Raw genomic sequence first — 12,115 nt, 5'->3', positions numbered from 1 at the left:
ATCAATATTGGCTCATCAATTATAACAAGTATACAGCACTAGTGCAAGATGTTAATAGCGGGGAAACTGAAGTTGGGGAGTAAGGGTATATAGGAGCTCTATTTTTTGCTCAGTTTTTCTGTAAACCTGAAACTGCTCTAACAAATAAAGTCAATTATAAAATAAATTAATAGTTAAGCTCAGTTGGACCAGGGTCTGTGGAAGTTGACTTGAAATCTCTTAGAGGAGAGAGTACTAGATCTCATAAGTAAAAGGAAAAATGGCAAGAGGGCAGGCAGGAACCAAAGAATGGACTTGTCCCACACACGCCTGTTGTTTCCAAGAAGTTCCAAAGCTCTCTACACCTGTCCTTCCCACCTGCAGGAGTCCAAGGGAAACAAAGGATTTTGCATTTACCATCATCCGGTTTAGTTGACAAAGACTTTTGTCAGGAACCTTAGATTTGTGTATTATTGCTCTTTTCTAAACATAATTAATTTAATAGTTACCTTCTAAGCTTTTTTTTTTAAATCAATTAGTATTTATTAAATAGCTATTGATTTTCATAAGCTCAAGAACTTTCTGCTTTCTATCTCTGAATCGGAGGAAGGGAGAAGAGAGTATATATATATATATATATATATATATATATATATATATATATATATATATATATACATATATATATTTAATTCTAAGATTATTTCACTGTTTTGAAGCCATCAGAGATAATATTATCCTTTTATTTCTAAGTGTACGTTAGTGAGAAAAGTAACAGTGGCACACGGTTGAAGGAGAGTTCTAGCACAGTGGTTCTCACCTGTGGGTGCAAATTGAAGTCACCTGGAGGAGCTTTGCCACTGAGTGATGTCTGGGTCCCCCTGTTAGAGATTCTGGTTTAGTTGGTCTGGCAGATAGCCTGAGCATCAGGGTTATTTTTATTGTGCAGCTAATCTTGAGAAGCACTGAGCTAGAAGTCAGTCTTTCATCAGAGGAACATCTTGATTCCCAGGCAATTTCTTAGTTAATTTGGACTGATTCAGGCCTCTCCCTCTCTCCATCTTAGTTTTCCTTCTTTTTTCCTTATATTCTCATTCTGCATTTGAGTGCAAGCTTTGAAGTCAGAAGGACCTGGCTCAAAAACCTAACTCCCTTGGGCATGTTACTTGTCTAAGCCTCAGTTTCCTCATTTATAAAGTCAGGGTAATAATGCCCACTTTACCTGTGAGGATGAAGCAAGATAATATAAAGTGCGTAGGACCCTGGATGGCATATAGGGAGCTCTCAGCAAGTGTGGTGTTAGAACCTAGCAGTTACCAGAGTGGACTTGGGAATCAGATATCTGAGAGTCATACACATACATAGTCATGCACGTCACACATCTGCGTAATCTTGTACAATTAAGTCCTCTCTTCCTTCAGGTCCTCAAAAGTATAATAAAGTCTAGGGTTGTGTTGAGACAATTCATTGAAATAATGGGGTTAAGTACTTAGTACCCTGCCTGGTAGGTGGTACCCTCTCAACAGACAGTAGTTTCTATTGTAAGGCTCTCTTTCTTGTTTCATCTCCAGGACTCTCTATCTTAGGAGAAATCAGTTGGATTTCGCACAGTAGAATTTACTCTTTGGGAAGGATGTATTTAATATTTCCATCTCCCAGATTCTATTTAAAATTATATTAAAATTTTTTCCATGTAGACAGTTTTCCCACTTTTTCATTTTTCTCTTTCCTCCAAGAACATGTGTTTCTCTTCTGAATATTGGCAGCACATAGGAGGAAACCCAAATATATTACCAAGGTATCAATTACCCTGTGGCCATTAATAATACAGTTTGCACCTGAGAGAGAATTTTTTTTTTTTTTGGTTGCCTGGGTCTTCATTGCTGCGCGCGGGCTTTCTCTAGTTGCGGCGAGCGGGGGCTACTCCTCATTGCGGTGCGTGGGCTTCTCATTGCGGTGGCTTCTCTTATTGCAGAGCACGGGCTCTAGGTGCACGGGCTCTAGGTGCACGGACTTCAGTAGTTGCAGCAGGCGGGCCCAGTAGTTGCAGCAGGCGGGCCCAGTAGTTGCAGCACGCGGGCCCCAGAGCGCGCGGGCTTCAGTAGTTGTGGCTCAGGCTCAGTAGTTGTGGTGCACGGGTTTAGTTGCCCCATAACATGTGGGATCTTCCCAGACCAGGGATCAAATCTGTGTCCCCTGCACTGGCAGACGGATTCTTAACCACTGCGCCATCAGCGAAGTCCTGAGAGAGAATTTTGATACACACTTGTGTTTGGGGAAAAACACCACCTATAAGTAAATACTCCGTTTCCTTTCAATGCACTGAAGAAGTTGGGGTCTTTAATTCTTTTTCCTGCCCAAGTAGCTTTATGATGCTGGGAAGCCATGGTTTTGATTCAGCCATACTCTCAGAAGTGTATGTTTGTTTTTAGAAGTTTCTTTGAAAGGCTAGATATTCACACTGAAAATTCTCCATGTGCTTTTGAACAAACCAAAGGGCATTATACTTAGGAGAGAGAAATTGTTTCTTTATTTTCAGATGTTTGTCTCAACAATTTTATTTTATGAACTAGAGAAAAGTCAATTAAAATAGTCATTAAAAAACAACCTTAATTCCATTAGGATATAACAGGCTTATATAGCCTGTTTCTTAACTTTTATTATTTTATTTTTGCCAAACAATCTATGCAGTATATCAAGCAAGTATTTTTACTTGCCAAATGAATTCAGTGTTGCAAAATATGAACTGACTTGCTTTAGTTCATTTATAACCCAATAGTAGAAGTAAAAGAGCTGCATCTGGGCCTGCTGGCTCCAAACCCATGCTCTCTCTACCAGACTCCCCCTGCAGCCTGGTTTATACTCATTAAAAAGTACTCATGGGCTTCCCTGGTGGCGCAGTGGTTGGGAGTCTGCCTGCCGATGCAGGGGACACGGGTTCGAGCCCTGGTCTGGGAGGATCCCACATGCCGCGGAGCAGCTGGCCCCGTGGGCCACAATTACTGAGCCTGCTCATCTGGAGCCTATGCTCCGCAACAGGAGAGGCCGCGATGGTGAGAGGCCCGCGCACCGCGATGAAGAGTGGCTCCCGCTCGCCGCAGCTGGAGAAAGCCCTCGCACAGAAACGAAGACTCAACACAGTCATAAATAAATAAAATAAATAAATAAAAGAACATGAATTTCTTTTAAAAAAAAAAAAAAAGTACTCATGATTTAACTCAGTTATGGCCTATTTGCCATTAAAAATGAAAGCCTCCTGCTTATCAAAATTGTGTCATCTCCAGATTGACCGATAATTTACATTTTATTACCTGTGTTTTGAAGTATACATATTGAGGGTCTTTTAAAGGAATCTTAACACCTTGGATTGAGTAAACCCCTTCATGCCCCAGATTGCAATAGCCCTATAGTATGATGCCTATTTCCCATAGCTTTCTAGAATAGTTTAGTTATTAGTCAATAGTCTTTGAGTTACAAGTCAGAAAACCAGCTCAAACCATCTTAAGCAGAGAAGGGATTGATTGGCTCATGTAAGTAGGACGGTAGCTGTGGACTAATAGGAGCTCAAATCATTGTTGCCAGGTTTCTTCTGCCCTTGCCTGTGTCCTGCCCATGCTGCTTCCTCCCCAATCTCTCTTCCCTCCCTTTCCCTCTGCTTCCATCCTACCTCCGTCTCTTGTCATAGCTTCTGGCTATGTGTTAACCTAGGGCTCTCCTACTTCAGATGCCTTCTCCTTTGAAGGCTGGTGATTATGGACACAGTAGACCCAGGCTTACGTCATAGCACACAAGCTGCCACTACTCTCAAAGGGAGAAAATACCTCTTTCAGGTTTCATACATTAAAATGAATGAGTGAATGAACTCAAAGAAGAACTTATGAGCAGCTTAGTTACTTGCCCACCCTTTTGTTCAGTTGTGGCAGGACAAGATGCTATGATTGTCAACCCAAGCAGAATGACTTGGCTCTGTGGGAAGAGCCAAAGAGAATATAGTGGGAAGAGTACGTGTGCAGATGAGAATGGCACGTAGCCACTATGATATATGGCTTTTGTGCTTACCTTACACTTTGACTTAGACAATACTATAGTTTTTAATCTTGCCCAGATGTAAAAGAGATCATTAAAAGGCCTAGGTGGGTATTTTGTAGAAGGTAACATTAATGCTTTCTTTGTAGCAGTTATTGTTATAGGTTTGATTATTTCTGTGTACTTCTGGGGGCTTCATAGTCCGAGGTGGGTCTAGGGTTTATTTCCTAGGCCTGATTGTCATATGGCAGTGCTTCTCAAACTTGTTTGCTAATATCCTCTGAAAGCCAAGGAAAGTGAATTATATAACCAGGGGCATAGAAAGGCAAGCAAGCATCACATTTATTTGAGGACTCTCATGTTTTATCTAAAACATTGATTCATATTTTGTATTATACACCATAATTTTCCCATTTAAGTTTAATAAAAGATAAATTTAAAATATTACTTCCTTTTCTCCTAAAGCAACATAAAATTGGAGAACTCATTAATGCGGACAGTGAGAGAGCTAGGCATCGTTATGAATGAATCTACCCATGCCAAATGAAATTTATTTTTTTTAACATCTTTATTGGAGTATAATTGCTTTACAATGGTGTGTTAGTTTCTGCTTTATAACAAAGTGAATCAGTTATACATATACGTATGTCCCCCATATCTCTTCCCTCTTGCATCTCCCTCCCACCCTCCAAATGAAATTTTAAGGTATAAAGCATGTTAATATTTCTGTTTAGTTTAGAATTCAGTTCTCCTTCCAAATGATAGACCATTTGTGAAAATATATTTTCTTAAAAAATGTCAATTCCAAGATATTTAAATTTCTTATCTCTGTAGTTTGAGTTTATTCTCCACGGGCCATGTGTGTGTGTGTGTTAAATGTCAATTGTATCTTACACTCTGATTCACAGAGGAAAGTGTTCCCCTGACAGGTTTACTTAAACTTCTCCTAGGAGTCAGGTAACAATTGAATGAATGAATGAATAAACTACTAAACTACATTGTCATTCCAGGAAGATATGTCATGTTCCTTTGATTTTGAGTAATCCAAGGTGTGAATAGTGCTGGTTGAGAAAAACAGGCTTTTGGAATACTTTTGGTTAAAATCAGGATTTTTAACATCTTGTCTCACCTTTTAGGGAATTTAGACATTGGACATTAGGCGTTTCTTGGTTATCTGAAAGGTCTCAGAGCACAGGGTTGGTGTTCTGCTAATTAATAGCTGTAACTTGATAGTAGTTACTTTTCTAAGCCTCAGTTTCTCATCTGAACCATGGAAATAATGATCGTGGCTAACTCACAGTGTTGGTGTGGGGTTTAAATGAAATAATTCATGTAAAATTGATTGGTATGTGAAAAAAATACTCAATAAGTTTTAACTGTTGTTAACTTGTCTATTTCCCTGTGTTCTAACTTTTCAAGTTAGAATTCCATGATTTTTCTTTGCTCTCTCTTTCTCAAATGAGTGCAATTAGACCATTTAGGTTCTCTAATGGGTTTCCTTTAATATTGTGCAGTTAACTAGAGAGTATATATTATTAAAAACATAGTACATTGACTACATCCACATGTGAATTAAAGACTTACTGGGAGGTAGGGGCTGAAGTATCATCATAATCAGTATGTTTCCTCTTTCTTAAAAGGAATTATGGCTCATCTCTCTTTGCCCAATGTGAAGCAATGGATAACGCGTGCCAGCAGGTTCTGTGGCTCTATGGAGAGGATAATCAGATAACTGAAGTTGGAACAATGAATCTTTTTCTTTACTGGATAAATGAAGATGGAGGTAATCCACTCAGATTTCAGCTCTTGGCTCTTTTTCAGTCATTTTCAGTGGGACTGGAAAGAAAAGAACTAGAACCTTAAAACAAGAGAATAAGTAGCACGCTTGCAAAATCTAAGAAATTCTGTGCTTTTGCTGTCGAAGTAAACATGAGTTTAAGTTTATAGCATTTATAAAGATTTTGAATTTTGTTTTTGATTTTTGGCTTTAGATGTACTTACTACGGAGACGTCAACTGAAGGAATTTATTTATTTACTTGTTTGTTTCTTTATTTATTGCTGCATTGGGTCTTCGTTGCTGCGCTCGGGCTTTCTCTAGTTGTGGCGAGCGGGAGCTACTCTTCGTTGTGGTGCGCAGGCCTCTCATTGCAGTGGCTTCTCCTGCTGCAGAGCACAGGCTCTAGGCACGCGGGCCTCAGCAGTTGTGGCATGAGGGGTCAGTAGCTGTGGCTCGCGGGCTCTAGAGCACAGGCTCAGTAGTTGTGGCACACGAGCTTAGTTGCTCCGCGGCATATGGGATCTTCCCAGACCAGGGCTCGAACCCGTGTCCCCTGCATTGGCAGGTGGATTCTTAACCACTGCGCCACCAGGGAAGTCCCAACTGAAGGAATTTAAATCTCCACAGTTTGAAGATATGCTGCCTTATTCCCTTTACCATCTTATCATTTTTCCTATCTGAAATCCCTTGCATTTGGAGATGGTTCTCAGATCAATTCAGTGGTTATTTACCATATACTATGTATAAAATGCTGTAGTAATAAACACAGTCTACTGTTTCTACTGATACGAAATTGAGTGTACTCTCTTGTCGTAATTCATTTAACAGTCATTGCTCTTTCTGCATACTTTGACAATACATTAGAAGCCTTCCAGATTTACTCTGGAGCTCAATTTGAATGAAGAACACTATTTTTAAGGATAGATCGATCTATTTGGGTATTGTATTTAGATTCTGGTTCATTCGAGACTATTAATATATGTCTACTATAAAAATCAGTACATCTTTGTTACCTTTAATATCCTGAATGCTCACTTTATCCCTCTTTGTGATTATTTTTTTTAATTAGTTGGCAGAGACCACAGCAGTTCGGTGATGTTTTGGCAAAGTCTATGGTATTAGATTAAATGGTATTTTTCCCAATAATGGAGGGAAAAATACATATATTTGCATTTATTTTCATTAGAATTTTAATAATCAAAAAATTTAAGAACATTTTTAGGCCTGTTTACATTCTTAGGCTGTTCATTTCACAGTACTGAGTGTTGCGACTAGAAATGTAAAATGATAAGTTTCTAAATACTTGTGAAGTCTCGGGATTGGTTTTAATTAAAGTTTTAAATGAAATTTTAATTTTAAAGCAGCTATAGTAGCCTCTATTGCTCTTTTGTTATTTGGCTACAAAGAGAGGAAAATGGTGATTCAAATGTGGCTGACTTCAGAGCTAATTTGAGCATTACTTGCAGAGAGTTATAAGATGAGCCTTATATTTCAGTCAGAGTTAGAATAAACAGAAGGTGTAGTGAGTACACCATGTCCTGGGGTTGACCATTGGTAATCCTTAGCATATGAAAAGCCAGGTATAGATCATGCTCATTCTTCCACACCTGCTGTTTGTACTTGACACTCTTGAAAAACAAAATATGTACTGGAATATTTGTGATTTCTAAATTTGAGTTATTTCCTATGACCTGTATCAAAAGCCGTGCTTGAAAGTTGACAGCCAGTGTTGGACAGGCAGTATTACTTAGGAGATAATAAATTGATTGAACTCATTCTTTCCACTTGCCCACTGGCATCCCCACCCCCCAGAAAACCCACACAACCCCAGACAAAACCAGTTACATCATACAGAAGTGGCACCATCCTTATTTATGGATGGGAGACGTCAGGATTTAAGCACAGTCTGAATCAGAGCTACATGATTTCACCAGAAACACCAGAAACTGTCCTGGTGAAAAATGACCCCTTATGCAAACAGTAATCATGAACCACTTCCACCATGGCTTTTAAAAGTCAGAAGACGAATGAATTTGTCTCTGGCTCTTATAAAATATACAAGACCTTAAGAGTTACTCTTCAGGTTATGGTTGCCTGAGATAACTTTAGTTTTAATGTGACGATCCTCCTTCAATTTGAGGCTGTTCACTTGCCAGATCAGATAAAATTTGAAGGAAGGAGAAAGGAAATGGAATAAATGTTTGAACAGTACTCTGAGAGAAGTAAGTAGAATGTCAGGAATAACCTTTGGGCTTAAAAAAAAAAAAAGACATTGAAGCAACTCCCCGTAACTTTGATGTATACCGCGTGGCTTTAGGAAAATACAAAGAATAGTATTGAGTTGAAAATCAGAAAAATATTGATTTTCTTCCCCCCTTCCCCAAATTTACCAAAAGCGGAGCTCTTCCCATGAGCACCCACTCTCACTGCTCCTTTGGGACAAAGTGGCTGCCACAGGGCTGTGCACTGTTTTGTGGCACTTGGCCTGAAACTCATGTGGTTTTTTGTTTTGTTTGTTTTTGTTTTTGTTTTTGAAGCAGAGAGAGATTTATTGCAAGGCCATGCAAGGAGAGAGGTGGCTCATGCCCTGAAAAGCCTCGAGCTCTTATTTTTGTTTTTAAGTTGAAGTATAGCTGATTTACAATGTTGTGTTAGTTTCAGGTGTACCACACAGTGATTCAGTTATATATACATATATATGTGTGTGTGTATATATATATGTTCTTTTTCAGATTCTTTCCCCTTATAGGTTATTACAGAATACTGAGTATAGTTCCTCGTGCTGTACAGTAGTAGGTCCTTGTTGGTTATCTATTCATGTGGGTTCTGATTCCAGTAACAGCAGCCCTGGTTGTAAGGTTGCACGGCCCCGAATTCTCCTTTTTTATTCCGTTGATGAGTAATTTAACACACACACTTGCTAGTCACTGTTGAGAAAACAGTTTTATCTTGTACCAGACACTGGAGCTACCTTGAGAGTAAGACTCAGTTGTTGTGGTTGAGTTCACAGTTGGTTTGGGAGGCATTTACGCCGCCTCTGCTTGGCGTACTCTTCCCGCATGACTGCTCGCTCCCCTCCTTCAAGGCTTTGCCGCATACCCCACTCTCAGTAAGGCTTTCCCTGGATACCTTAATACAAATCTTAAACTCTCTCCCCCAGCACTCCCTATCGCCTTCCCCCTTTTTTGCCTCCATCATCTGACATACAATTTAATATAATTGTTAGAAAGTAAGCAAGGAGTTACGTCGGTTTGGTTCACTGCTGTATCCCTGGTGCTTAGAATAGCCAACGGCACTGATACTGTTAGACACTCAGTATATATTGTTGAACGAATGAAGAATTGTGCTGATGGTGTTTGGGGTATTCCTGGTTCCCATTAGTGCTTGAATTTGGGAAGTCACAGATGAATCCCGCTGTTATTGCTTCTAAATCCTTCATCTCCCCAAAATGATTTCTCTGTCAAGAACAAGCTTCATTTGTAGGCTCTCTTTTCCTCCTGTTGAGCAATCTGGAGCCCGTTTTGGCTCTTGTAAGCATGTTTGTGGTTGCAGGAGGAAAATGAATATTTCTCACCCAAATGTTGTCATGTCATCATCTCTGTCTGGCAACCAGAGAAGCAGATGTTCTGTTCCTTGACCTCAGGCTAGTGGTTACAGTTTTGGGTGTTAAATATATTTCACAAAACTGCATTTGCACATGAGGGGCCGCTGTTTTCATTTAACTTTATGCCGTCTTAGAGCTCAGCAAGTATTAGGAAAGGTCCCATTTGGGAACAGTAGAAGTGTTTGTCTATATGTGTGCAGTGTGTATGCATACGTGTACACACATATAGATCTATACATTTATATATCCAGCTAGCTTGCTATTGCAAAACACATGTTTATTTTGAGACAGACACTTCTAAACAAGACAAAAAGTAGCCCTAAGAACATTGCCAAGAACAAATTTTCTTCGAGAAGTGATTTTCGGCAGATGATTTTTAGAAATAAAATTCAAAGAAATCATACTGCTGTATCCTAGCAAAAAGGATTATTCATTTATTTTCTTATTCAAAAACATTTATTACATACCACTCAGGGCCAGGCACATTGCTGAGTTTTGGGAACACAGGAATGAACATAAGAGTTTCGGTCTTCCAGAGAGCCGGGTTGTTGAGGATGTCTGATGTGGCCACAGTGGAGCGGGTGAGCTCAGACCACAGTTTACGAAAGAAAGGGCGGTGGCCACAGTGTTGGGAGACTTAGGCTCTGGTCCTGACTGTCCCCCAGTGTCACCAACCTTGGCAAGTCACTTATGTTTTTAGGGCCTCAGTTTCTGCATCTATAAAATAAGGATTGCACCAGGTGATTTCTAAAGTCTTTTTTGCCTGCATCAAATGGCTTTAGAGCTCAAAGACTGATTTCTACACTGCTTTAGCTACCCGGTGGTCCTTTCCAGCATCCCTTGTGAATTCCTCTGCAGACATGTGACGGGCAACCCATCATCCGTTACAAGGCTCAACATGTATATAAAGTGATGGTGGAAGGTTTGAATTTCTCACTGGATTCAGCTTCCTGGGTGCCAGAGGTGAGGAGGAGGGCGGATGTTGAGTACCAGAGGCATCCTTCTGTAAGGAGGCTTTGTGGCCGGCAGACCACACTGACTTCTGCAGACTGGTCATAATGCCAGCCCTCGCCACGGTTGGGAGTGTCTGCGGTCATTCTCAGAGTAGACCAGTGTCTGGGCCTTGGGTCTGTGAGTCACCCGTGAAGTGTTATTTTGGGTTTTTTGGATTTCTTTTTTTCCTTCTTTTTTTTTTTTTTTAACTTATTTATTTTATTTATTTATTTTTGGCTGCATTGGGTCTTCGTTGCTGTGTGCAGGCTTTCTCTAGTTGCGGCAAGCGGGGGCTACTCTTTGTTGCGGTGCGCAGCTTTCTCATTGCCGTGGCTTCTCTTATTGCAGAGCACGGGCTCTAGGCTTGCGGGCTCAGTAGTTGTGACTTGCAGGCTCTAGAGCGCAGGCTCAGTCGTTGTGGCGCACGGGCTTAGTTGCTCTGCGGCATGTGGGATCTTCCCGGACCAGGGCTCGAACCCGTGTCCCCTACATTGGCAGGCGGATTCTTAACCACTGCACCACCAAGGAAGCGCCTTCTTTCTTTATTATTTCTTTGTTAGCCATATACATGCCTGAGCCCATTACGTCTGAACCTCAGAGGGTGAAGTCAACATCTCCATATTTGATGTGGATAGTTCACCAGGCTTGAAAATCACTCTGGGTAGACTTGTTGAAGGCCAGTGTGGGAGCAGTGATGGCCTGAGTGGGCACGCACACCTCTTAGGGCTGGATTTCTCCACAGTATTCATAGAAGGTTCGGTAATGCCCAGTGTTTCTGAGTAAGGGTCTATCTACATTATCCTAATTACTAACCAGCTTTAATCCACTAAGGTAAATTTTGACTTTGGAATGTTCCTCTTAAGAGTATTTTATAACTCTTACTGTTTGTTAGTGGGAAGCCATCTCATTTTTCACAGGTGAAGGGTAAATTGAAGATGGTAGGATGACTGATTTCCTTTCTTGTTCCTTTTTTTTTTTTTAAACATGAGGATCCACCTGAAGTATGAGTTGATTTGGAAAATTTGACAATGCAGAACGGTGACCTCCTTTTCATGTTTATTACCAGCAAAATTGCAAGAAACTTTTTTTTTTTTAATGGCTGTTGATAAAAGGCATGGCTAATAAAGTTTGAAACTATTCCAATTTCTAATTGACAGAGGAAGAACTGGCAACTCCTCCGCTAGATGGCATCATTCTTCCAGGAGTGACGAGGCAGAGCATCCTGGACCTGGCACACAATTGGGTGGGTGCCTTTGACATGAACCACTTTTATAAGCATGGAACAAAAAGTAATCAAAATAAGTCCAGCTTAGTGTTGAAATAATATCCTGTAGTTCCAACCAGTGCTGTCTAATCTTTAAATCTTAACTTGAGTGAAAAGAACTCTTCTAGAAGGACTGTCTTGGCGAGACTATCAAGTAAGTATTGTTTGTAGGGAGGGCAGGCAGAAACTAGTTTAGCAGGTCATCCTAGTGAAGAAGTATTCTAGTATTAGTCTCAAGCTTTATACCAGGTGTCTCCTACCGACTCATCTGGCTTATCCTACGAGCGCTTCCTTTTCGCCAGCCTTTAACTTTTCAAGTTGGAGTGTGTTGTTTCCAAATGGCAGTGGTACGTAGTCCTTCCCTTCCTCTATTTATTCCTGTGTAACCATGCTAGAAGTTAAAGAATTTTACTGACATATAAATGCTTACTAACATGACATTATTAGTTTTGCTGCCTTCTTTCTCCCTCC

At 40.3% G+C, this 12,115-nt stretch overlaps 1 protein-coding gene across 5 annotated transcripts in view; it reads left to right on the top strand.

Moving 5' to 3' along the window:
• Positions 1 to 12,115, top strand: part of BCAT1 (branched chain amino acid transaminase 1) — a 106,428-nt gene that overhangs the window by 76,810 nt on the left and 17,503 nt on the right. For all 5 annotated transcript variants that reach the window (XM_059935462.1, XM_059935463.1, XM_059935465.1 and 2 more), the window contains 2 exons: positions 5,646 to 5,788; positions 11,538 to 11,623. In XM_059935462.1, the coding sequence (XP_059791445.1) occupies positions 5,646 to 5,788; positions 11,538 to 11,623 (229 nt within the window). The remainder of the gene's footprint in view (positions 1 to 5,645; positions 5,789 to 11,537; positions 11,624 to 12,115) is intronic.

The sequence above is a fragment of the Balaenoptera ricei genome, chromosome 10, assembly GCF_028023285.1.
Source record: "Balaenoptera ricei isolate mBalRic1 chromosome 10, mBalRic1.hap2, whole genome shotgun sequence".
NCBI classification, from domain to species: Eukaryota; Metazoa; Chordata; class Mammalia; order Artiodactyla; family Balaenopteridae; genus Balaenoptera; species Balaenoptera ricei.
This window is presented reverse-complemented; position numbering and strand designations above follow the sequence as displayed.